This window comes from Varroa destructor, unplaced genomic scaffold, assembly GCF_002443255.2.
Source record: "Varroa destructor unplaced genomic scaffold, Vdes_3.0 BEIS01000001.1, whole genome shotgun sequence".
NCBI classification, from domain to species: domain Eukaryota; kingdom Metazoa; phylum Arthropoda; class Arachnida; order Mesostigmata; family Varroidae; genus Varroa; species Varroa destructor.
The window spans coordinates 41,971,365-41,997,734 of record NW_019211454.1 but is presented as its reverse complement, the minus strand read 5'-3'; the positions used below and the strand labels follow the sequence as shown (position 1 = coordinate 41,997,734).

At 39.7% G+C, this 26,370-nt stretch overlaps 1 protein-coding gene and 3 long non-coding RNA genes across 15 annotated transcripts in view; 2 read left to right on the top strand and 2 right to left on the bottom strand.

Annotated features, from left to right (window-relative positions):
- The window catches only part of LOC147758656 (uncharacterized), a 31,719-nt gene extending 24,810 nt beyond the window's left edge, over positions 1-6,909 (top strand). Inside the window, exons 2-3 of the long non-coding RNA XR_015319728.1 lie at positions 5,362-5,531; positions 6,799-6,909. This is a non-coding gene — a long non-coding RNA (uncharacterized LOC147758656). The remainder of the gene's footprint in view (positions 1-5,361; positions 5,532-6,798) is intronic.
- Positions 1-6,977, bottom strand: part of LOC111255013 (uncharacterized) — a 17,126-nt gene extending 10,149 nt beyond the window's left edge. For 8 of the 12 annotated variants that reach the window (XM_086978282.1, XM_086978287.1, XM_086978283.1 and 5 more), the window contains exons 1-6: positions 6,836-6,977; positions 5,382-5,499; positions 4,870-5,048; positions 1,679-1,773; positions 802-872; positions 175-289 (exon numbers count right to left, since the gene is read on the bottom strand). In XM_086978282.1, the coding sequence (XP_086834408.1) occupies positions 175-289; positions 802-872; positions 1,679-1,773; positions 4,870-5,048; positions 5,382-5,499; positions 6,836-6,915 (658 nt within the window). In that variant the 5' untranslated portion in view covers positions 6,916-6,977. Of the gene's footprint in view, positions 1-174; positions 290-801; positions 873-1,678; positions 1,774-2,199; positions 2,366-4,869; positions 5,049-5,381; positions 5,500-6,835 lie in introns of those variants that run through there. The other 4 variants (XM_086978293.1, XM_086978294.1, XM_086978291.1 and 1 more) reach the window with 3 other exon arrangements.
- Positions 6,978-8,856: 1,879 nt separating this feature from the next.
- Positions 8,857-17,933, bottom strand: LOC147758655 (uncharacterized). The gene is made up of 2 exons (XR_015319727.1): positions 17,607-17,933; positions 8,857-12,401 (listed from the first exon to the last, which is right to left on the bottom strand). It is a non-coding gene; the product is annotated as an uncharacterized LOC147758655 (long non-coding RNA).
- Positions 14,447-25,321, top strand: LOC111255464 (uncharacterized). Its single transcript, XR_015319726.1, has 4 exons — positions 14,447-16,624; positions 16,876-17,028; positions 17,928-20,256; positions 20,689-25,321. It is a non-coding gene; the product is annotated as an uncharacterized LOC111255464 (long non-coding RNA).
- The last annotated feature ends 1,049 nt before the right edge of the window (positions 25,322-26,370 follow it).

Sequence of the window (26,370 nt, the reverse complement as noted above, 5' to 3'; positions counted from 1 at the left end):
GTATAGTCAAGAATGTTTAATTTCTATGCTCATATCAGTTATATATAATATGCATGTAATCTGTTCCTGGGCAAAGTCTGAACCATTGGTTTATGACACCTTGAGCAGAAACCCCACCGCCCGAACCTATAAAAGCGACAATGATAGTCGAGAGAGACTTTATGATCAACTTACGTGGTTGACTTGGAAGTGTTTCCCATGAGACGTGTGCGTTCATGTAAAATGCTGAGTCATGGCAAACCAAGGATTTTTCATGATCTGACTTATACTCATCATCGTTGATTTTAGCCTACGACGTTAATGACAACTTTTTAGTTAATAGATGTAAAAATGTTATATAGCGATAGCCCGATCCGTAAGAAATAGCTTTAGCATTCCCTATTTTACTGAACGTTTTATGATGTCTGTCTTTCCCATTTGTCACGTTACTAATACTATAGAACATAAATATGAAAAGATGTAAGTTATGCTCACAGTTTTGTACTCCATCGCAATTAATGTCAGACGACTTTGCCGACGTGTGGAGCGGCCAAAGCGTTCTGCTCTGTTTTCTGCACTATAAAACTACTTTGATTGGGAAGCAGACGTTTTAGGCGCGTACTCTTCAATCGAATCGAACAGTTAAAGACTGCGCAATACAAGTTCATGCGCCGCGTCTTTACAATTGGGGGGAGGGGGGGGTATAGACGGTGATGAATGCAAGTTACTAGCAAAACAATACATCGTACTCAATCTCGAACTTTTCTGTTTTGTGTATATATATAAAATAGAAGCAATGAATATGAGTGATTAAACACATACCTGTTTATGTGACACATTTGAATTAACGATGGTTGCTGACGTGATATTTTGAACTTCGCTTCCCTTCGCCTGTATAGAGATGGTTGGTTGGTAAGGATTAGTTAGCTATTCCTTTAGATATCGTTAAACAGGTATAATCCGCACGATTTACATACTGATTCTGCACGGAAACTCGTAAATCAGAAGGGCACAACAATCGCAACATCGAATGCTTTCACTATTTAGTCGTTCCCTCTTCGTAGGTTAACGATCGCCTTAAGATAGTTTTTACGGTATTAGCCCCGCGTCGCGTATCAAACAGAACTGTTTAAATCCGTACAATTAAAACCGGTGAAATCAACTGAACTATTTAGGACCAGTATTATGTTGTCGAATATAACGGCACTATGAATGGCATTATTTGTATTTATATCTGATTTTGATAGCGTCAATGACCTTCACAACCAGGGCACCGCCGTGCGACTAAGCCTAGACGATGGAAACATTCCTACGGCGTCATTTTTTACGTTCCTACCTTTGTGGATCCTGTTAGTGTTATTAGAGCAAAAAAGCGTTAAAAAGAGTTCGATTATATGTACTTCCTGAGCAGACTGTATCCAAAAAATCATTAAAAGAAAACTTAAAAGCTATTACGCTGCGTTGGAGCCGTTACTTTACAGCCTTATGTTACTTTCTGGAGTTACCCAATCACTGAAAAAATAAGATAGGCTTACCAAGATGACCTAATTGTCTTCTTTAGAAAATTTTAAATCTACTCTAATAACTTACAGTCATAAACACATCATCACAGGCAATGCCTTAATCAAATCAAACCTCTTCGAGTTGAGAATTTATATAAAGCCTTTGGAATGTCAGCAAAAGGGAAAAAAACTTTCCTTTGATGTCATAGGTAGACTGCGAGATTGCACAAGTTCTGGATCAATTTGAGTTAAGAGATGCTTTAGGAACGTATCTCGATTCTCCAGACTCCACCTGGAACAATTATTATGCCATGATTTGCTATTCTGTAACAATATTTACACTACTCTGAAGATCATTTGGGATATATATATAAACCTTTTTACGCCTCAGCTAACCTGCCACACAGACTCTAGGGCGATACACTCATGCTCATTAGTCATGGCTCTTAAAATGGCAATTATTAATGCTAAAAAAAATGGGGCAAACATTTTAAATAAATAACTAATTAAAGTAAGAATCAGCAATACACCTATACAGATTAGAAGGTGACGGACGTGCAAAACCTTTGCAATATCATCAATAATATTCGGCAATTGCAGCGCCTACGTCGTAATACTTTGTCTTCGGTAACTCAACAACAGGTAACAGTAGTATAGGAAAGGACAGATTATCTAGCCCTCGACAAGGTTTCGACAGATTTGAGAAAATAAATCTTACCGTCAAGCGTAATCTGACATATTATAATTTATCGTATTTCTTGTCTTGCCTGTGTCGGCCACACACCAAGATGACTCGTTTTAATAGTAAATTCAGCATCAGTGACGAACCGACAAAACCTGACCGAAAGTACTATGTTATACTTTAGGGAAAATTTGCAGAATACCTGTAGCTCATAATGAAGACCATCAACAACAGAGAGAAATTATATCTGAAGTAATGAATTTCAAGAGAAAATCAATAAGGTCCCGTATATGGACCTGGGCATCACAATGCTATTGTTATCATTGCCGTATATCTACAATGCAGTAAAGCAGTTAGGCAATCGTCGTTCTTCAGACGCTTACCTAGGAAGCAAGTGTTCATATTCCGAGGCGAAAAGCCTATTTCAGGACTAGTAAAAGCGGTAGCGTTGCATACATAGATCCCAGTGCCAATCATCCGTAGTAACTTCTGGGCCACTCTTAGTACAAGAATGCATTTATCTACATTTGAGCTCTTAACCCAGGCAAAGGAAGGTCACCTTGCCCCCCTCTCAGGCAAGATCTTATGGTTACATCGCAGCGGCATTCTTATGCAGTTTCTTTATTTATCGATCCCAATTGGGTCAATCCAAACAGTTGTTTACATACCGCTGTAACTATAGGGGGACTATGCTAATCAACGAGGATACGACCCGAAACGCAGTCGACCGTTTTTATTCCTGAACAGGTTCTTGTTAAGGATGAGATATTCCACCGCAAAGTTTGAAATGGCTATATTATTCACAATTCCCGTAGTGTACGAAAGTCTAGCGCGCATCAAACGCTTTCTGAATACTCTGTTTTGCATTTTGTTTCCGAGTGACTGTCCATTTAATTGGTATTTTCCAAATCTCCTATTACGTTCAACTGATCTATATTAATAACAACCCAAAAATTCATCTACGTAAGTTCATCCTCTAAATAACAGCTTAACCCAGAAGTGAAGAAGGCTTCTAATAGAAAGACCCTTGAATATTGGCATACAGAGCTTCGTTTATGTGTGGAAACTCTTGCTGTCGATGATTATATATACTTACAAACCTTCTGTGTTGTTATCCGAGTAACTGCAACTGCGAAGTCAATTGTGATACCAAATGGCTAGCCTATCTGTCGTTTTTTTTATGTTATATGTGTATTTTATATTGAATAGGATCTCGATATAGCAGATTATTTAAATCTGCTTAATTTAGACTAGGATGCTCCTATCAGAAGTAGACGCTCAATCAACTTTTACTTCGCTAACCTTTTTGTGATCAATTGTCTTTTGGTTTGGTGGAGGACTACAATTGTATAGGTAGTCATTCTATTATATCAATAGAATTATTATTTATATTACTCTAGTCATGATAATAACTATTTATAACCTGGTCATTGAAAATGACGGATTTATACCACTGATTTTCTCGTCTTTTAAAAAAGGGATTTGATTTAAAACGGAATTATGAGGCTATAGAAGCCAATACAGTCGTAATATTTAGGTCCTCAACAAACGCGAACAAAACGAACAATAGCATGTATTTCCCTTCAAGTCATGTACTTAGCTCGAAGGGGGCTTTTTAGACAACGATCGACCCAATTAATTGGAACGAAACGAAACTGGACTTTGTACGTGAATCGGAAGAAACACGTAGACCTGTACATGTTTATTACACAGTCACTAGTCTTCAAAAATGTGTAAGTTTTAAATCGATGATAGTAAAGCATCGTCTGGATGTGTGGCTGGTGTAAATTGTGACTTCATTTTTGGGATTCGGGTGTTAAACGTTGTAATAATCTCTTTCTTAGATTTGGGCAGACGTTTTATATAGGTTGTTAAATTCCCTCTTTAAGAGGTACAATCTTCATTATGTTATCAAAAATGCTAACCACTAGACGCCATTGTGGGTGGCTTCCCTTAGAATGCTCAAGCCCTTAGACTATTCGGTAATATGTCATCCTCATTGAAAGAGCGCAGCGGAAGAGTGCGGGATTCAGCAAATATTCACTCATAGGATTAACGCCACACGCACAATTGATAGACAAGTGCCATAGCTGTTAAATTTACTTATAGCATTTAGAAAATTGCTAACTTTGCATTGTTTCAAAGATTAGAAAAATGGGGAATTATCAGTCTCTAAGTATCCGAGAGTAACGTCTACACAAGTACTAAATAGCCATTACTATTATTGTCTCTCCTATGAAACGAGCGAACAATGTAGAGCTTAATTCGTACTCGAAAAAATCAGCTTTGTCTATTTATCTTCGTAATCTACTCTTTTTCATATCGTTACGTTTAATCACAATGTCTGCAATGTTATCGCTTTGGTACTCCCGACTCTAAGTAGAGATATATTTGCATTTGTGCCGTTGCCGGTTATCTAGCCTCCCCACGATCTAACCTTGTATCTTCGAAATACTGCGTGTGTTCCCGAAACACACTTTATAATACTGACGACGCCGCTTAGCACTTCTTAATCATAACATACTGTCTACCTAAACCCATGGACTAAATGCAGTTAGGCAGAAACTTTAGACTAAGGATCTTTGCAATATTTTATAAATGTTAGCAGTAATCGTAAGTGTGTCACTCTCTATAAATTGCTACCGTTTATGCCCTTTCTATGCAACAAAAGAGTATAGATATTAATAAGTAACCTAGTATACTAACTTTACGGCGTTGCACGTATATAGCGCCCTGATATCTTCAGGCAGGAGATCAAGCTTTGGCCAATGGAAAAGGTCGCACTTAATGGCAATGAGCTGCGCGTGCTGCGTCTCGTTGCAATGGGACTCTGAAACATGTGAGAGGCGCCGAAGAGCGTACGATAACTGCGTCCGCACTGGGTCCTAATAAAAAATCATTCATTTATACGTTAGTGGTTAAGATAACATAGGATACGCGAGAAGTTAATTAATTCAAAAAGGAATTAATTTTAAAATAACAAAATATGGAAGACAGCTGGAAAAGCGCTATCGACTATACAAGCTGTATACGCTGTTGAATGGGTTAGCTGATGTGTGTGTCATAGTTAAAATGAAATATAAAAGAAAAAAAACATAATATTAAAAATACACAATATTTTAATCAAACATGAAGTACAAATATAGACCAGGGGTTCAATACTGAATAAGCATTACGAATGCCTAACTCTTATTACAGGCCTTTCAATGCACTCTTACCTTGTTATCGTCAATAAATTCGAAAATACCAGGAGTCAATAAAACGAGAACCGTGGTGCATTGTGCAATATCCGAAACAACCTCGCAGTCACAACGTATTAGATTATCCCGGATGGAACTATAAGAAAATAGGCCATCGAAAAAAAAGTGGTAAGTTTTTTATCACATTAGTCTTTGTTTTTCCTTTTGCTAATGACTGTTTAGAGCTTTTCATATCAATACAATGACTTTTTATGTTGGCGCATTATTATTAACTTGTTCTTAGAAATATTACTTTTAGCAGCCAAATTGGCGCTGTTTTTATCTCAACGTAAGTTTTCATAAGCATTTTCTTCACAATAAGCAAGCTTAGTTCAGTATAACACTCTATTTTGGATTGTTTTATTATATCTAAAAGAAATCATACTATATTTAGCTGATACAAAATAATGGTGTAATCTTTCAGAACTGGTCAAGTTCTGCAGTCAAATCTTTTACATCCATTTTTAAAAGTGGTCCTGAAGGTTCTGGCAAAGTATTCTTTGCTCAGTGCATTAGTATAACCACTTTTAACATTCGTCTCAATGATTAATCATTTTTTTTTAATGCACTATAACAGGACATCATCAAAAAAAATCTTTTTATTCAGTTGGAGATAAAAGCGATTCTGTATCTTTTGCGACCAGACGGCAGTATTCCGGACGCCAATGGGGGCATCTGTGTTCCGTTTGATTAATCTTTCGATCAAAGCATGTAAGATCACAGTTATTCTACGCAGCGCAGATTTAATTATTTGTCATGGTAATGGCGGTGAAATAAAAAAAAACAATTATCATTTCTTGTGTACTGGAAACTGACGTCTTTCTATGATATAGCAAGCACTCCGTAAGATATTTGAGGTAAGGACATGGGATGGCAGTAATCCGTTACTCTATTAAATTAGTCGTTCTGGGGGATCAACAGCGTAAAAGTAGTTTATTCAACCGAGTAGAGCTCATTTTCGCGACTGGAATAGGCGCAATGAACCATCGAGTCAAAGAAAGATGAGCTGTGTTTACTTAAAATAGGAGACGAGCGTGCACATGATTCAGTTCAACATTTGGTAGCAACTCCAATGTAGAATAAGCAAAAGTCCGAGACCTATATATATATATATATATATATATATATATATATATATATATAACATTTTATTTGTCGTGTGCAAGTAGTTAGAGAATAAGTGTCAAATAGGTGTGACTTTGCTCAACAACGCTTTTCTTTCCTTGCTGTTTAAGTATAATCCTAAACCCTTATGATTTTGTTATTTTATGCCAAGATAATATAAATCCAAAGATAGATAGCCTAAGGTAGCAGTTTTTATAATTCACTATGTGTATATATTGTAGTAGCTCGGCGATCTAGTTTATGTAAAATGCGTAAACCTTTGGTTTCATAGCAATTACAGTCTACTGACATAACGGACATCTACGTACCTGATCATGGACTCTTCGACGCGGCTCCGCCTATAACAAAGGCAGACTCGATGCGGTCCGTTAGGTCTTCTAGGCTTCATCTAGAAATCTTCAACTTCAATCCAAATGTCTCAAATCTTTGCTGACCCCGATATTGGGCAAATACTCAATAGCAGCTAACGATGGCATCTATAAATCGCACTCTTCGCTATACATACACAGCCATGGCAAAATACGCGGCGTTTCGCGGTCATGGATTCTCGCACTACAAAGGGGCGCCACACTTTTAGGTTTTAACTAGCTTTAACTGTTAGCGACTCAACGAGCAGAATAGAAATGTTGGCTTTTCTTGCGATGATTAGAAACTCTTATCCTAAGCTGAGCAGGAATGCTCGATGAGTACTTAACTATACGCCTCTGGATTAACAACAAGTAAGGCTCCAGCTTTTAAAACCCCCAGTTGAGATCAACTTTCTAAGGCAATAAACCCATATTAAGGTATGAATCGCTGCCATGTTGGCAGCTCAGTACGCTGAAGCACTTCCTCAAACAAATTTTCCAATAAATGTATATTTTAAACAAAGAAGCAGATAACTCTGTTTGCGCATATGACATTGTCGTAAGCAGCATAGATCAAGTTAGCCTCGCTGTTCAATAACCTAATTACCGTGCGTTCGATTACGCATTTACACGCGAAATTTACGGTTGCAAGTGAAAAACTTTGACTTATATTTGCTTATTTTTTTATATCTCTTACGTGGTACGTATGACCAATGTCAGTACGGTTTTTTAAAGAAATAGCTTTGCGTACTGGGATTCTTTCGACTGTTTAATGGAAGGCTGAAAAACAAAATTAAAGGATTAGACTAAAGTTTGTTATTTCATCCTGTGCATCCAAAAGACGTCCTGAAAGTTTCCCGGTTTGCCACGCTGATAATAATCCCTGTGTGTCTACTGGGAAACTGTACATATTTCCCAGGCTCGTTTTTTTCTTCGATAAGTTTTTGTTCTGCTAGAAATTTCATTGCGGCGTTTGCCAGTTTGCATTAAACGAGTAGCTGGATTTTCGCTATACAATTATTAGACTCGCTAATCCATGAGTTGCATAAGTTAAGAAGCATCCATTGTGCAGACTTAAATATATATATATATATATATATATATATATATATATATATATATATATATATATATATATATATAGACGTGGATGAAAGTAAATGGGATAAAATGATTGAAACTTGAAATAGAAATGTCTATTATGAATACAATTGACTTTTCATCGTTTCTCTGTATCCTGTTAGCTTACCTACGCATGTCTGCGATGGTTTAGTATCAAGGTCTGGTTTAAAACATATTAGGTAAGGTAACTTCCACACAATTCGATCAACCTATCGATGAGTATAATAGTACATTTTCCATATTCGATTCCTACAGATTTCTCGTTATGGCTCCACTGGCCTGACTGATCCTTGGTTCCACGAAGTCAATGTCTCTCATAGAAGGCAAAGTTGGATGCTTTCTTTGGAGACTTCTTATAAGAGTACATCGTATTTGGATATCAAAAAGGAGTAGGACACGTCAAATTCTAAGCGTAATTTATCCCTATTTTCAAAGCCTATTTGTTGAATTCACGTCAACAATAGCAATAATCTATTAAACCCAGTTTAACCTATTAAACCTAAAGTTTCCTTTATTTCGTGTTATTTGTATGATAGTAAACTAGAACTTGCAATCAACTACCCAAACAACTAATTACTTTCTATCGGGTTAGCACGTCGCTGGCACTATTGATCATTGCCACACAGCATGCATTTCTTACAGAATTAGTCTATGTTTTTTCCTTAACATGTCATCCTATGCTGAAGAACGCACATATTCCATCTCTTAAATTTGTCCAGTAATTACCATCTGTCCTAAACGTATTACTTAACATAAGGTTTATTCGTCTGTTTGCATCATGCCAGTAAGCGAACGCAAACAAGCGAACATAATATATGAACGACGGTGTATTTATTTATTAACAGTGAATAGAACGGTGATTATTTATTAACAGTTTATTTATTAACCTAGCACTGTACGCCAACACGTAAATCCAACCATCACCAGAGCCAATAAAAGCCCCATTTTAATCAAGGCTCAGCCGATGATCTTGCCTAGCCAAAAATCGTTAACTGCTCTACCTTAGTTGCCATATTATCGCCAGTTATCGTTGCCCCTTTTGGTTGCTACAGGATGACTGACTGCCTGACTGACTTTGATCTGTATTCGCTGCTGTTACAGTCCGCTCCGTTTTAGTTATGTGGTTGTAAAATGTTTTAGGAGCCGACAGATCGGATCACAGCTGGTCACACGGCAGCCGTTATACATACGCCTATCAGGCTTGCATCTCCTGGTGGAGGACACCTGTGCGATCCATGTCATACCTTTCAGTCACTAGCTCTCGCCAAAATAATTCAACTGTTGCTGCTATCGTCGTCGTCTAGCAATAACACACACGTCGTATTGTATACTGCTCTGGCCGACTGGGCCGGCAGTCATGGAGAAGCCTAGGTGTAGTGACGGCGACATCGTTGATGAATGATCCAGATGATTGGATGCGCGAAAATCGACAGACACGTAGTAAACAGTGGATGGGAACATGTTTGATGCTGACTTTCGTACGGCCACCAGATACGTTCGTCTGTTGTGCATGAGTGTAAATTCATAGCCAATCGCTATTAGCTGTAATCCATACAGGCGCTGCCGTTTCCACGTTGCTGCTCTAACATTAAACAGATTAAATTTCTCTGAAAACTATAACATGGCGTTGAAAAAATTTACGAAAAAGCTAACCGATTTACATACGCAGTACGTGTACGGACGACAGAACAGTAATAACAAAACATTTGGTATCCTGAGCATAAATATGCGTGCATCGCTAGTCTCCTAACTGTCTGATAGTAATAAACGTTAGTAATAAAACATACGTACATGTATGCGACTATAGCGGATGCTAAGCCCTACTTCTTTAACTTGGTTAGCGGGGACGTTATCATATTCGTATGTAGAATACAAAGTTATTTGTACCCAACTCTAAACATAGGGTACTATTATATTATTACATCTGCCAAAGTTGGTACAAAACTATGCATTGTAGCGTTACTTACTTTGCTCTAGGTTTACCTACCGATTGCATCTGTTTGGGCCCCCATCCAGCCATCCGTATGGTGTAATGCACTTCCATTTGTCCAGTCAATCCTTTCCTGCATCATTGATTCCTACAATAATCCAAGCATCCCTGCTAATATCATGATCCGTGACCATCACTAGATGCTCCTGTTGCTGGTTGTTCCTCCTTTTCTCCGCTTTCTTTTCGTTACCAAAATGACAAGCGCACTCCCTTTGATTGATCCCTGTTCCTCCAGGCAGTACAGCGCTATTACACTATTCCTCGATGATGATTTCCTTAAAAGCAAACTGCACCTTCGTCTCTTTCAGCGCTGCATCGCATTTTCATTGGCGTTGCAATTGTGACGATCCTGCCTACTCTTGTGCCGTTGTTATTCCTATTGGCTATGTTGGTGCTCGATATCGACTGTGGCACGGTTGTGACAGATATGGCTATAACGTTACCATCCGAAATGCAGACCAAAGAAGTGTCCGCGCCCGCTAAACCAACCTGCGATCCGGCCGCCAACCCCGCGTGAGTGTTTCCACTCCCGCATGTATTCATTGCTCAAGTCAACGTTTTACCACTACACCATTTCATCCGCAATCGATTTCAATACGTGTATATATATGGATAGATATATATATATATATATATATATATATATATATATATATATATATATATATGGATATTAGCAATGCCCAACCGGAACCGAATTCCCAAATTCCTTTTTCTTTTTCGTAGCTAATATTACTCAAACAGCGATGCAACTACCGGCTGAATGCTATATTATACGTTAGGAAGGAGTGGGTAACGAGCGGGTAGGCAGAGGTAATACAAGTTCGAGCCATCATTGCAGTTCCTTCTATAGGCCTTTGGCTGTAGCTTGTTATATTACGCCCGCAACCTCTCAGCAGTTTGTGTTTCGCGTTCTGTTCGAATAGGCATAAAACATCAGAAGATGATGATGACGGTGCTCTTTCTTCGCTGTATATGTACACAGCCATTTTTCTCAGACGCGTTTGTCTTTGCCGTATGTGTCTAACGGCAACGGTGCCAGGAGGTCCCTGTTATTTAACAGGTGCACTATAATGTACCACAATGGCCACGAGCGCAAGCCGTGTTGTTCAGTCAGCTGATAGGACGCGACGATTACCGAATTGGTCTGCCGGTTATGATACCTTCTACAGTGGTTATAAGAGAGACCGCATCAATGGCGGTGGCGCATGCGACAAACGCAACAAAAGAGGGTTCAGTGATCAGCATCGGTCTCGTCCAGTCATCGATTGCAGAGATCAAGCTAATGCGACTACAAAGTGGCGATCAAATTTGTCGATCTTCCTCATGTCTGCGTCCTTATGAAGTCCTCGTTGTAGCTATTATCGCGTGCCGGCTCATCTTTATTGCTACTGGCTCGAGCGACGTGGACGTTTAGCATTTGTGTCTTGTCCGCTTTTTTGGCTTAGTGGCCGGTCAGTGAGAGCTCGTCAGTAGCGGTCATCCCCTTTTGTCCATTTTCGTCTAGCATTCATCCGATATGTCTTGGGTAGGTAGATTCATTCGCTGATGGCAGAGTAGCGTCGCTGCCATCTAACTGTCGGCAGTTTCGCCGAGCCATAACTGCCAATGGGGCAAAGACGACTTCAAGTTGAGGGTGTTAAGCGATTCCCTGTGTTTGTCTAGTAGCTTGGGCTTATGCCTGCCATTGCCGCCGGAAGGAAGGGACGATGTTAACCGCAGCGATGCGTCCGTCCATCCGGAGTTTCTGCTGCGTCTGTGCTCTACAGGGCAGCGGCATTAGTAGCAACGACGCCGGTTATTGCCTCGGCAAGTCAGTCATTAACTAGGCAAGCCGCTAGCAAATCACTCAACCTTCGCTTATTCCCCTGTTATAAATATATAAATAAGCTATATGGATTTAACTATACTTTGGTATCTATCTAAAACAACTGAGATATAATCATAGATGGGTCAAGCACGAGAAGTGAACGAAAGTATCATCCATACCACATCGTAGATCTGTCGTGTAGTAATAAAAACAACAGTAATCACCCAGCGTCCATAAATATCCGATCGTAATAAAAGTACAATAATGACTGAAGTTGTGTCGATAAAAACGCCCCACGAACCAGCAGCGTATTGAACCAATAAAAAGGGAAACGAAGTAAGAGCAATTGAAAAAGCAGGAGCAAGAAGGGGAGGAAGGGAGGGAGAGAGAGAGAGACGGAACCTTTAAACGATATACAAGACTAGGGCGGTGTCTGGTTATCGCCAATGTGCTCGGTCGATCCTTTCATTCTAATCAGAAGCTGGCCTCATATTTTACTCGTTGAAGATACGCATCTAATTTGGTTTTCCCTTTTTACTTATATATGGCTGCGGTCATTTCCGCGCCAACATTTGCTGTAGCTGCGGTCGGTAGCGTTTCGAAGCCTGAAACAAATCACGTGTGGAAATGCTTACTAATTTGATTTACTTCAACTTATTTCTTTGGTAAACAAATTTTCCATATTTGCTTCGCCATTCACATCCTTTACGAGACTAGTACATGCCCTTCTACTGTACGACCCTTTTAGCTAGAAATCCTCCAATGAAGTTGGAAGAAAGTACGAACGCATCGTTCACTCGGAATGAAGTACTGATCTACCCTAGAAAATTGGTTTCGGAAATCTTTTTCGCATAGATCGTTAACGTTTACGTTCGATTCCTGAAAAACAAACTGGGTCCCGCTAATAGATGCCGTGTTATTGAACGGGAATTCAGGTTCTTAAAGTTTTTTTTTTTTATACTAAACACGGCGATTTTTGACATAAATATAAAGATCAATGCTATAATAACCCCATAGGTAGGCTGTCTCCCCTAGACCTGCTTTGTACATTTATGTGTGCTGATGTAGCATGCTGTGGTGGAATGCATCTGGCACAAGTTTTTAGGCTAAGAAAAGCTGGCCTGCATTGGCATAGCAGACAAGTCAAAAATAGAATAATACAGATTAACATTGCTAAGCGGAAATACAATATCAGCTGTTCGTTTAGGGGTCACGCCTGACGCCTGACGCCTGAATATCACGTTCTTCTTCACTAGAAACAAAAAAGGGTGGTAGCAAGAATCATGCTGTTTTAATGGTTTAATGCGCTCCCCCTAATGACGATTTCTTTTTCACGGATATATTGCAGTTAGCGCATCAGCTGCCATTCGTCTCACAACTTTAACGAAGTCAAGAGAATTATTCATTTCCTTTACGGCATTCCTACCAGCATTCAGCGTTATTCTTCTACCAAATCTTTTAATTTTATTGGCACTGTTATTATTTAGACTAACGCCGCATCCGTAACGATAGCCGCAGAAGCATCAGCTGCTTTCAGAGTAATGATTACATCGATTTGTTGTTCGTTTGCATATGTCTTAGATGATTATAACGATGACGTTGATGGTCGAGATGGCGTTGTCGATGCCGATTTCAGACTGCGTATGTGGATAGGCAAATGTATGATGACATTGTATGTAGCTTTGTAGAGTCATCTCTCGTTAGTGGTTGGCTGCTGAAGAGGTGCCTTCGGCGTGAACGACGCTATTAGCAGGTTATGGCCTGCGCCGTGATAGCCCTGGCGTGTCTAGAAGTCTTAACGCACCCCTGCTCCTGTTCGGTGGCGATGACAAGGACGCCAACGACGAAAGCAACAAAAACATACAAACTACAATAAGCACATGAATAGCAACACTGAACACCACATACGTGATCGGCAACGCTCATCTATTTCCGGAATTATATGGACAGATTACGTAGGGTCGTGGAACCGCGTAGCGGATCGCAGCCGGAGGATGAGCAGCTATGTCACGCTATTTATCTCGATCGGTACATCCGTGGGAATATTCATGTGCAGTACGTGTGGAAGTATACAAGAAAGATATTGAGTCCATACGAATTTCTAGTCCGTAATGTCTTGGAGTTGGTTGAGCAGCGACATACTCCTGAAGGGATGAGAATATATTTACATATGGCCAATTCTTCGTTACCTCTAAATACCTAATAACTGCTTAACTTCAAGGCAATTTTAACATGCACTAAATGTGTATGTATTCGAAGTGATTAAACTGTGATCAATGTACGGACTTTAGCTGGATAGAAAGAATAGAAGAAGCTTAAAGCTACATGCAATAACTATCCATTAAGTTGTTGTTACACTGAAAGGCTGGATGGCACTAAACTCGTTCGTTTTCTTCGTATTGCCGCATGTACAGATATCTTGAAGGGTGCAGGTAACTTGGAAACAACACACAGTACTTGCTCTGCGATAGGAGAGAAGATATCGTACGATTGATAGAATAAGTTATGGTGAACGGTTTTCTAACAGTTTTCCTCAACTTACAGATCCTGATTGCCTAAGGAACCAGTTTGCTTCCTGCCCTTATATTCAAGTAACGTATAGCCAAATTAGGCCAGTAAACAATTTTTTTTAAAAAGAGCCTAACTACTTTCTAGAAGAAATCGTTAGCTATAATGCAGAACAAACTTTACTGTTAATTAAACTATCAGTTGACATAGAAATTTGCATTTGAGCCTAAATCAACTAAATCTCGGCATTAAATTTTCTGTGATAACAGTAGCGCATCTGAAAACTTGCTCACGCAAGAAGCAGCGAAATGTCGTTCCTAGTATTCTTGTTTCAAAAACTGGCCTTGCAATTTATGAGGGTAACCCAATAATTTTATGCGATGTGCTTATTAAAAAAAAGCTCAGGCGTTTTAGCAAGGAAACCTTTTTATGGAGTAACGGACGTTGCTTAAGGTTGTCTTAGAAACCGAAAGAAATAATAGTAATAGCACAAACACCAGTGTTCCAAGAACGTTCAGAAGAGCGACATCTAATATAGATGACTCTAGGATTATCAATTTATCCTAATCCAAAAAAAATAGCCATTGTGTAAGTTTCACCAGTATTATTGAACAACAGACGCTACAGCAGGTATGTGGGTATACGGCCTTAACCATTACGCTATACATTATTACACTGTACATGTGTGTTACTGTACTTCAGGTACTGCTGTTCCATCATCGTGACACGACGTATATCCAATTTTAATTTCGCTATTGTGTATGCTTTCAAAGTATTTGTATGTTACGTTTAGATTTCTGTATACTAATAGCAACTCAGCGAAGAACAATCGCATTCAATAACAAACGGTGTGCTTTCCGTCATCTCGCTGCGACTCTGTGATGATTTTCCCATAATGAATTACATAAAAATCAATAAATGGCTCGCCAAGTTCAAATCACGTTATCGTAGACGATGCTAGCACCAGATAGAATGAAGCTTGTACACAATACTTTCAGGAAGACAAAAAGTCGTTTGCATCTGCTGTCCAACTACCCACAAAAGTGTCGCCGACTGAAAAGTGAAAAAGATGTACTCTTTTCCATACAAAGAAATCAACAGATAGAGCACAGTAGATCAATGCACAAAAGCAACTGTGTCTATCTATTTTATCCCCCATCGCACAGATTTTCCGTCGGGCCGGCCACCATCATCATTTGATACTCATTCTCCTGTGTACCGCTAATATTATTCTCTACTATGAGCTTGACGCTGCAGCGATCAAGGCGAAACATAACAATGTCTCATCATTTAAATGTACACGGACATCTGTCGTCGATTACACACGCAGAGAAAGACAGGTATACAAACACGTTCACACAAACACATACATATATATCGTTGAGCTATCGTGGCAAGGATCGAGAGCAATATTACTAACCCGTTACAAAATCGCTACGCACATATAAATTATATAAAGATACATATTGAGAAGAAAAGCAAAAGAGAAACCGAGCGAGAGAGAGAAAGAGAGAAGCAAACAATCTCTCTGTAAGCAGAAAGCAACGCAAGTAAGTGTTTCGCCGCCCCGTCACTGCCTTGAAAGCTATTTGACCGGAAGAAACGCCAATCGTATCGCATAATTAACAGCTGCTAGGCTACACTCTTATATATAGATAACAGTTTTGTGCGCGCACCACACTGATGAATAGCTGGCGGGACGGAAACTTAGCAGTATAATAGACAGTTGTTCGATCGGCGTGTCATCATCGTCACCGCGTATCAGCTCGCAATAACTGGGCGACGAAGAACGTCGTCTTCACGATTGGCATTTTGCTTTCTACTACTGTTATTGTTTTAGTGGCAGGTTTCACCGATGAGTCGCACCACTTGCTAGAGAAAGCTGGCAAACAATATTAGGATGGAACAATGCATTGCGCCTCTTGTTTGGGGTGACTTGAACCCCACACATATATATATATGTGTATAAACTAGATAGAAACATTTGTCTCACAGCGAAATGAAACAAACAAGAATGCCATCACAAAAGGCGCTGGTCGAAATCATTATATTGCCACGGGGACCTTGTTGGCAGGAGTTACGGGAGACACTTTGCTAATCTGGCTTTGCTTGTGCTCTTCAACGCTACCGTAATCGCTAGCACGCAACCGACTTGATGCTTGTGTTAGGGCTATATCGTAAACTGTACAGTAATTACTGGGTCACAGTAGTACAATTACTGAGTGAGTGACTGCCGAGGGAGTGTGCGCTTCTTGCGGAGCCGGTCGTGATGGTGGCTTTGGCGGTTTCTGCGTTGACGGTGGCAACACCGGCAAAGGATGTGAGGATCAGTTATAGGCCCTATCTGAGGGATACTAGTGGTGAATTTGTTTCATCGGAAGGTTATTCGTTCTAGTCATCCATTCTAAAGAATGAAAGGAAGCAAGCAATAGTTCGAATTCGGCAAATGTTGTGCTAGCTTTGTACGTTTATTAATAACAGCAATAATAACACGATCGACACGGCTGGCATTATGCCATGACTCTTAAGATTATGTCACTAGCACTATAAAGCTTTTTCTTTTTTGAACAGGTTTTCCATTCGGTGGTAGCGACGCTACGGCAATTGCGTCAAAAGGATAGCTACTACTATTGTTACACAAAAAGGCTCGTGTCACCCATGCATAAAGCCCTGTATCACACGTTTTTGGAGGGCTAATTAAACGGTCTGCGGCTCTGGAAAATGGCAAGTTTAGATTTGCACAAAAAGTGTTTTTAATCGTTGCTTATTTCGTAATATTTTACATAAATGTTGACCACTAATGTTAAATGAGAATAAATATCCCATGAATGATGATACAGGCAATATCTAACAAGGCTCGTGATATCGTTGAAAAAATATTCGTTTACAGATAAAGTACCTCTTTTTTAAAAAAAGTCCCCACATATGCAACTCGAATAAAATTATCCTCAAAAAACTATTTCTATTTCCGCTCCTCATTTACGCTAGAAAATCTTCTTGCCTTGGAAAGAAAAGATTAGAAGGTTTACATTTAAGTGCTTAGCATAAGTTTATATCTCAGGAGAACACGGCAGCCTCGCCGAAACGCGCATAGCCTTGAGTAAGCATGTTATACATGAAGAGCTTTTGTGGAAATGTAATATATATTATACAACTGTTAACTATTGATTCGCAGGTCCAGAATTTCCTAATAATAACATGTTCTAAATTTTCCGTTGCTGTCGCAATTTGTTCTACCCCGGCGACTCCAAACTAGTTAAAGGCCGCCTTAGAGTTAGTTTAAATAATCCGCAGAATCATACCTTCTACGTAGCGTGCTGTTTATCCAGACGTTTCATTTGCCGCACAATTCGCATAATTTAAGATAAGTCAGATGCATTATTATGGTATATCCATCCAGGATTGCTGTGATTGCCAAAGCTTCTAAGGAAAAAGACGTTATCAAGTTTTTCTACGTTCGTTTAATGCGTTTATTGACTCTGTCCCTGTATCCTTTGGTGACCGTGAACACATTATGCAGCTAGAAATTCGAGTGAGTCAGGACACGTACGCGGTAAAACGTAATCTAAGCGATCGCATCGATTTCCTCTCCTCAACCATTTATTCCGTCATTATCTTTGCAGAGACACAGCACATCAGCCGCTATGCGGTCGAAATCGTCAGTCGACCAGCCATCGGCGAAGCGTCACACAAATTAACACCGCTTGTAGTTATCCTTTATTATACCAGATCAATCATATAATGAATGAACATATATATATATATATATATATATATATATATATATATATTATATATGTGTTATTTTCTCTCTAGTTTTCTATTTATGAGGCCGTATAAAGCAACAAAACATCACAGATCATATTGTTAATCGAAGTTAACTCATGGATAGCTATACCCTTTTTTTTCGAAGCTCGCAGGAGCTTTCTGATATGCCAATAAGCGAATACATTGCATTGCAACTATTAGTCCTCTTCGGGCCAGTGGGCAAGATTTTTAACCGACAGTAACTTTTTCAACTCTTTATCGGGTCTGCACGGATTAATTGATTCATGCGGATTGTGTGAGATTACGTGAACACAGCCAACTATAATTTTCAGCACCGAAATATCTGCTTGCTTCTTCCAGTAATCATGATTTAGTTTAACCTCTTAATAATGACACTATTCCCAGAGCTTAGCCTATTTGGGATTTAGGAGTTTCTATCGGTCGTCTGCTTTTTCGATTCGCACATTGTTGACGTGGCAGCGCGGGTAAATTCGATCTGTTCTGCTGCTCTATCGTCAAGCTAATTTCTTCGTTATATCTTAAAATCACTTTTAATGTATTACACAGGAATATGGCGCTCTTATCTAAAAAAAAAACCATAGAAGCCTTTGGCTGTATCTGAAATACGTTAATATGTAGGGCGATGCAGGACGTGGCGTTCCTTCAGTATTCATCTCACTCAGGATCACAGACCGGCTTCGTCAGGCTATCGGTACTATAATGTATAACTAAGCTAGCCATTCTAACTATGAAATTATCGCGATCTACCCAATGGCCTCAACGTAAGTGTTTTTGAGGTTGATCGTTCGAAATGCAATAATAACGTTGTTGCTTTGGAAGAGTGGCCCGGCTATCAAGATAAATAATAATGTCTCTGTTAACTACCAGCGAGCATGCTCCACGTTGTGCCGTATAATTTTAATAACACTTTTTGGATAGAAATAAAGGCGTATTCAAATAGCATAATACATTCTATAATAATTAGAAATTTCAAGCAAATCACTGCATTACAAAAGATTCCATGCAATCGTTTTGCGTAATGTCAACAAATGAGCAGGCAAGCGACTTTCTTTAGCAATGATAATCATCCATGGATATTTATCTATACTTATCTAGACATGCGCGCGATCAGCACATGTTTATTGCAGTACACAACTATGCTTGGGAACGGCTGCAGCCAGAGCTATTTAACATGGGAGATCGATGTTTGACAGGGAACTAGCAAAAGAAGTGCTTAAAGTTAAAGCCTTTTTCTCAATACTTTCTCTCTGGAAAAGTGGGTGGCAACTTTTGTGAACGTTTATAAATTACCTCTACTTGGCCTTATCACATAGCGTGGATTACTTGTTCCATTGATTCCTATTAGCAATAGCAAACAAGGCTTCGGAAGTAAATTCTTACTTTCAATCAACGTAGAGCTCATATTGTTTTGGCACGGTAATTAATATAATAATATTGTAATTACTAGCACATTGTCCGGAGAACCTACTTTGTATAGAGATAAAGCTTGTAGTTTATATGCACTAGAATATGCCTATTATGTATAGTAGATAAAAAAAAAGTCAAACGACTTTTATATTCAAAATGGTAAGATCAGTAATAACTCTGGAACTTGTCTAAATGACGCATGAGCGATACGTGAAATGAATCGCGTATCATGCTGAGGGCAGCAGTAAAAACGTGATTATGCGTAACAAAGCTCCTGCTACAAGTGCTCCTCTAATTTGCGAAAATGCCATAATTGTGCTACTGGTTTCTTCAACATTATAGATGATGACACAAAACGATATCGACTCTTACATACGTAAAAAATAGAATATGTATCGTGAATTGGGCTACGATTTTGGAGTGTCTTCTATTCTAGATAAAATAGCGCACTGTAACGCCTGGCAGTAACGAATCAATAATATAAATGAAGTCTAGCGGCTTTATCTCTCTAGTTGAACATGACATTGCTGTTTTGTAATCGCGGTGCTTTTTCCAGGAGCCATTTAGCTATAATTCGTTAGAAATGGCATAGTAGCGGTTAGTTTCAGTTTACTTTGTCGGAGTAACTTCGTGGCTCAGAAGCTCTAAGGGCAAGAAGAAAAACACCAGCGACATCCACGACGATCGAAGCTCATCGCAGTGAGGAACGCCCAAGCGAAAAAAGAGAACGCCACGAGACGAAACGATGACAAAACGGTAACGGCAACAACAACAGCGACATTGTTATATATATTATTACTAATATCAAATGGAAATGTCCTGATCATCGCTTGCAGGTACCTAACTGATCGGTGCACTGGCCATTACGACGTCCTCACTGACATGGTGCTAGCAGTTCAGTACTGCGCTGAAGTATTTGTCTGTGCCTGCCTGTCTGCATGTAGTCTTGTCCGTCTGCGAATCCTGTACGCCCTTTTGCTTGTGCCAGTGAGTGAATGAATGAGCGTGTGTTTGTATTCTTTGCGCGCGTCTTTGAGCGCGTGTGAGTGCAGCTTGCCCGCCTACCAGTTGTGAGGAAATGTGCTGCGTTGTGCTATGCTGATTGGTGACTGTCCAACATCCGTGGCGGTTTAGCCGTTTACTGGCCATCACCTAGCCTTCTATATATCCACCTTCCTCTTCCTTCAGGGGTCTGCTGGCCTTCTCTACAGCCTGCGGCGTCGGGAGCGGCATTTGACTACGCCAGCCGCTGTCACGCAAGTGTGGACTACTGTTGTAATAATCGCCATGACTACAGCGTCCATAACGTCAGACGTTATCATCATCACGACAGTCGTCACCGTAGCTGCTGTTGCCGTTGATGATGATATCGTATAGTCGCCTCCCAACTAATTCGTGACGGCTCGTCCATGATTAGCCTCGCTATTTACGCTATTTCGATTCACAGGCACACAGACATGTGCATCCTCTTTTATCCACGAACTACTCCTATCTACAAAATGGAACTGAGGCTGCTCTTATTACATGTTACCGACTGTGCGTATGGTACAAAGTAATATACAGATGTGTGTGTACGTGCGTAGTGATGCTGCCGGTGCCTTGCCAACTGAGCAGTCGTTCGTCCAACAAGAAGTTTTTCATCCGTCATTATAGTGCCATCGTGCCAGTCAGGCAGACACAGGTCATATACACAACCTAGTTGTATACAATGCACACGTTGTTCACTTACGCAGAACACGGTGAACGAACTGACGCTTTCGGTGTCATCGGTTCCACAGTCGCACGGCAGCCATCTTCGTCGTTCTTCTTTGTGGCCCTATCCGCTTGAAGAAAGCCTTCGACGCGCGAGACAAAATGGCAGATGCACGGACGGACACCGAAGGAATGACCGCGCATGCTAGCCATCGCATACTGACAAATTCATCATCACGGCCGTCATCACCATCATTAGGCGTATAAGATCATTGCCAAGAGCTGTATCATCAACAGCAACTGCAGTTCTAATGTGAAGGAAATCGTAACCGTGGAGAAAGCGCAATGATTAATTCAACCGATGGCTGAGTGGTCTGAGCCGTTATTGGCGTTGTTGTCGATGCATTACCCCATGGACCAGGCCAACATTAAAAGTTATTTTGTGGAATATATGTGTGATCGAACTAATGTTTACTAAGAAGTAGCGAAATGGGTCATGAATAGATGGGACAATACCTGTCAGATCGATGTCCTTGTATGGTACATTTACAGTGTGAGGTCATTGCCAGGGGAATATAAAAAGGGAAACGTGAAGCGGTCTTCGTGTCAACTGTTAATAATGACTACGACCGTTAGACTAACATTCCACCCCGTGCTCAATAGTATTGCATTGCTACATATCATATGTTCTAGTCTACGTATCTGATTTATTACTTCGAGTAATATCATGTTGTTACTATATACGTGTATTTATGATGCGATTAGTGGTGACTATAAAAGGATTTATTTAAATAGATCTGCTTCGAAAAGCTGGCAAATCTCATAGCGAATGAAGTACGTGATTTTGCAGGTTGCCTCTATTCTATTTATTGCAATAGCAATGAAATGAAACATTTGTGATAATAAGATTTGGCTTGAGCCAACAAAATGTTGACACAGAAATACTCTTTGTTAAAAAGGGGCAATAGACATCGGGGAGTTTTTATCAGTAACATAACTTTGTAGGCAGCACATCTAGGATATATATGTGTTGCGACTTCGAGCTTCGCAACTATTATATAACACTCACAGGCAGCTTGAACACTTGAAATAATTTGAATATTCAGTAAAAGTGTAACGCTTTCAACGATGCATATGCAAAACGACGACAAAAGTAAGCGCTTTACTATACCTTCCAGTTAGGCTACGATCTGGCGGCTCGCATCCTCGGTGCCTGCATAGGTAACCAGGCGAATTCTGCTGAGGCGGAGTCAAGGTCAACCTAACTTGACCTGTAAAGCGGCACTGAGTTCCCGAGATTTCAGAATTAAGTCTGTATCAGTTTCCATGAGTTTGCATAATATCTGGCTAGCTAAATTTCTGTGGCCCACAGTACCTCGATGACACGTAACGCGGCTTACGTGTCATCGAGGTACTAACAAAGGGAACGAGTCGCGTTTAGCCCGAGCATATTCATACGACTAAGCAAAATGTTTTTTACCCCTGTCTTAAGTGCATTAAGCCCATTCAGATTTAGACAGCAATGATCGTAAGCACCGATGGTAACAATAACATACAGAGCACTTCTTTATATGTAAAAAACCATTGTATACAAGCGATTTATTATAATTTCTGTAAAAGGAGGCATGCAGCCGTCAATAAATGGGGTAGTCAAAAAGTCTTCTGTGCAATGTTTCCCATCGACTACATTACAAATGAGGGTAAACTGATCTTTTTTGCGTCGTCATCTCAACTGTAATCGAGAATTTGTAACAAATTTAAGCGTAAAAGTTATCCTCTACAAAGTTTTTTTTTTCATTTTCTGCCGTCATGGGGCCGACTATCATGTTGCTTGCAAAAGCACGTTCGAAATTAATGTCGATGTCTTTCATTGTTGCCTGCTTGACTTCTCAGAGCTTCAGATCTACATGGAACTGTGAAGCCTAGCATCGGTTCCATCTTGAGATAGTGAAGTAACTATAAAAGGTAACTCGTTAACGGTAGCGCAGCAAATTCTTAATTGCAACAGTAGTACGATACAATTGACACGGGACTATGGGTCAACTAAAACATTAGATTAGAACACCATAGTAGAATATTTACCCAATATCTAAATTGGAGTGACTACGTAACTGAATGAAGCTAACGAGGTTATCAGCTAGGATATTTAACACAGAGCAATGGAATGAATTTGAAACGTAGTGAATCGGCTAGCTGACAGAAAAAAAAACACAAAAAATCAACAATTATATATGCGGCAGGATTCCATGTTTGTCAGTTGAAAAGGCAGCTATCAAGTATCAATATAATGATATTATTAATGGCGGCATTTGCCGGATAATGAGCTTGCAATGCTGTACGATGTAGTATATTTTATCGATTGCTCCAATCAAACACGACGAGCTAAATATATGTTAATGTAGACGTTAAACACATTCAGCAATTCGTCTTCAAATAATACTAACATCACAAATATAAACTAAAAGAAACGAGACCAACACATTATCGTCGATAACCCAGCAACGACTAAGATGTTCCGACAAGGATTGAAACAGGCCTAAAACATAGTGATAGTTAGTGAGCTGAGCTGAAACGAAAGCAAAATTCAACCAGTCCACGTTTCGATACATCTACGTGATGTCCACCAGGATACGGGATGAAAAACTGGGCAATCTTCGTTCGAAAACCCATGGATTCGTTGATTATATGATCGAAAGTATAAAGAATCGTCTTATATCGTTTTATTGCTCCTTTTTTCATGCTTGTCTTTTACGATTTATACGAAAGTTCAATTCAGCAGGTTTTCAGTATACCCCTAACGATAGTTGGATCTCTTTGAAGAAGCCAACCTAAATCGGATGTAAAAAGCCCATTCACTTAATTACTGATTGTTAGCAAAGTGTTCGAAAGATAATTGTCATTACTTCTTGTATAGCCTTGGAGGTTCGAAAACTGACTGGCACTTGCGTTCAGCGATCTTGTTCGCAGCGCACAGTCCCTATGTCCATCTTGTTTTACCATAGCACCGATGCAATAGATCTGTTACCGTGGCTATCGCTTTGCTGTGGCCGCTACCGCTCTACGAGAACTCAAAAAATAACCACTCATGATAGCACTATATAGTAAATAAGTAACGTAATCGGTCTCTGTCGTCTTGCTTGTGCCCATCATCGCCATCGCCCTACTGATATATGTATATATATATATATCACCACGACCAGCATCGATAACAAAGGACGTCGGTAGCATCTAATCAGCGCATTGCGTCTGCTCGAACTCGTTGCTTCAGGAGAACAAGCTACTGCAAAGGTTAATGACTGGGCGGTGGTCACAGATAACGTCAAGTGTCATCAGATCGTAGCCGGCGCACTCGTAACTGAAAAATCTCAGCTGGAACTGTCGTCCTTATCTACCTAATGTTCTACCTACCTAGCTAATTAATAATAGAACTACCGTTTGACATTGCATTTTTGAGAGTTACCGCAGAATGTCGACGATCGAGTTATTGCGGACATGGCGACACAGCGAGGTGAAAACGTTCACGCCACGATATGGGACCCAGTACTTGCGAATAGGATGGCCCAATAATTAAGGCAACAACAGAAGGTAACAATGCAAAATGAGCTCATAGATCGATATCTAGCAAAAAACAATTATGAGATCCATATTTGCCAATCTGAGTCATTGCTCGTGCTGCAGTCAACTTGCAACGCTAGAAGATGCCGTAAGAGCTCAGTGTTCGCGCAACATTTCCAACCGATTTAGTGAGACCGTGAAAAAGATTAGCGGCCACATACTGACTCGCTTCACGTATATATATTTATCAAACATTGCGCCCCGTAGATGCACATCTAAGTCGACATAGGGAAAACTATTTATTTGGATATAAATAAATATATTTTTAATAAATATGATACATTACCGGAAATAGGGTGTTCTCCCATTTGTCATGGCAAATGTATTATTTGGACGACGTCACCTCTGCTACGAGAAGTATAGATGGATTCTATTTGAACATTACCGAAAAGCTATGTATGATCTACGGACGTGTTGCAGCCTTTTCGGAAAACCCGTGTCGTAATTTACGCGTCCGTCATGAAACCAAATGAAGCGTCCATACAAATAATAATAATAATAACGGTAATACTGAGTTGTGTAAGCATTCTTGTGTCACTTTAGATATACTTTTGAATACCCATTGGGCTAAGTATAGATATTTGCTTTTCTTCAGGATCTGATTTATCACTTATCCATTCTGACCAGTTATCGACAACAATCGAATCTCTATTTGTTATTTATAAGATATACTGGATATATATGCCTTACTTGCAAAGCTTATCAATGTATACATCAGTCTCATATATCTCAGGCTCTATTCCTGCATCTTTATACCCTAAATGTGTCAATTATATTACTAATTACTCTAATTACTGATTCATGTGTCGCCATTTTGCTCAAACTTTATCATGGCAAAGTCAATGGCGCGATGTTCTTCTGCTTACATGCTGCATCTGAACATAAAGACGTCCTATGAAAAGGCTGACAAACAGATTATTTTCAACTCTTGATTTCCTATAGGCGTCTCTGCTGGTTACATCAGAGAGACAGTAAGCATGGAACTACCAGTTGTCAATAAATATATTTTTGATTTAAACTTTCTTTGAAATATTGCTCACTAGAATTAGTCAGGTTCTAGATCGACAATATTTAGATCATCTTAGCCATAAACGTGTTCGCTGTAAAAAAAAAATTGAATACCGTATAAGCCGAAATTCGAAATTTGGCAAACGATGGCTCTGTGGAACGTACATCAATGAGGAGGCGGAATTAAGGTCTTCTCACGCCCACTCTATATGTTTGATATAAATTAGGTGCTATAATACAAAACAGGCCCTCCGCGAGACAAAGAATCAAACTTGAGCCAACAGGATCTATTCCAATTGGTCCGTTTAGGATTTTCTCCCATTTAGTCGTGATTTTTCTTTGTTTGCTACTGACAAAAGGTTGAATTGGTATAAGCAACGTTGGGGTTAGGTCTGATTATACACCTCGTGATAAGGTTTGCGTCCGAAATGCGCCTTAATTAGTTTTTCTTCTAATTATTTTAGCATCTTTACAGTAAATGGGCCAAGTGGCACGACGCCGCCGACAACAACAGCAACGATACGGCAATAACTACCGTTAACGGTATCGTTTACT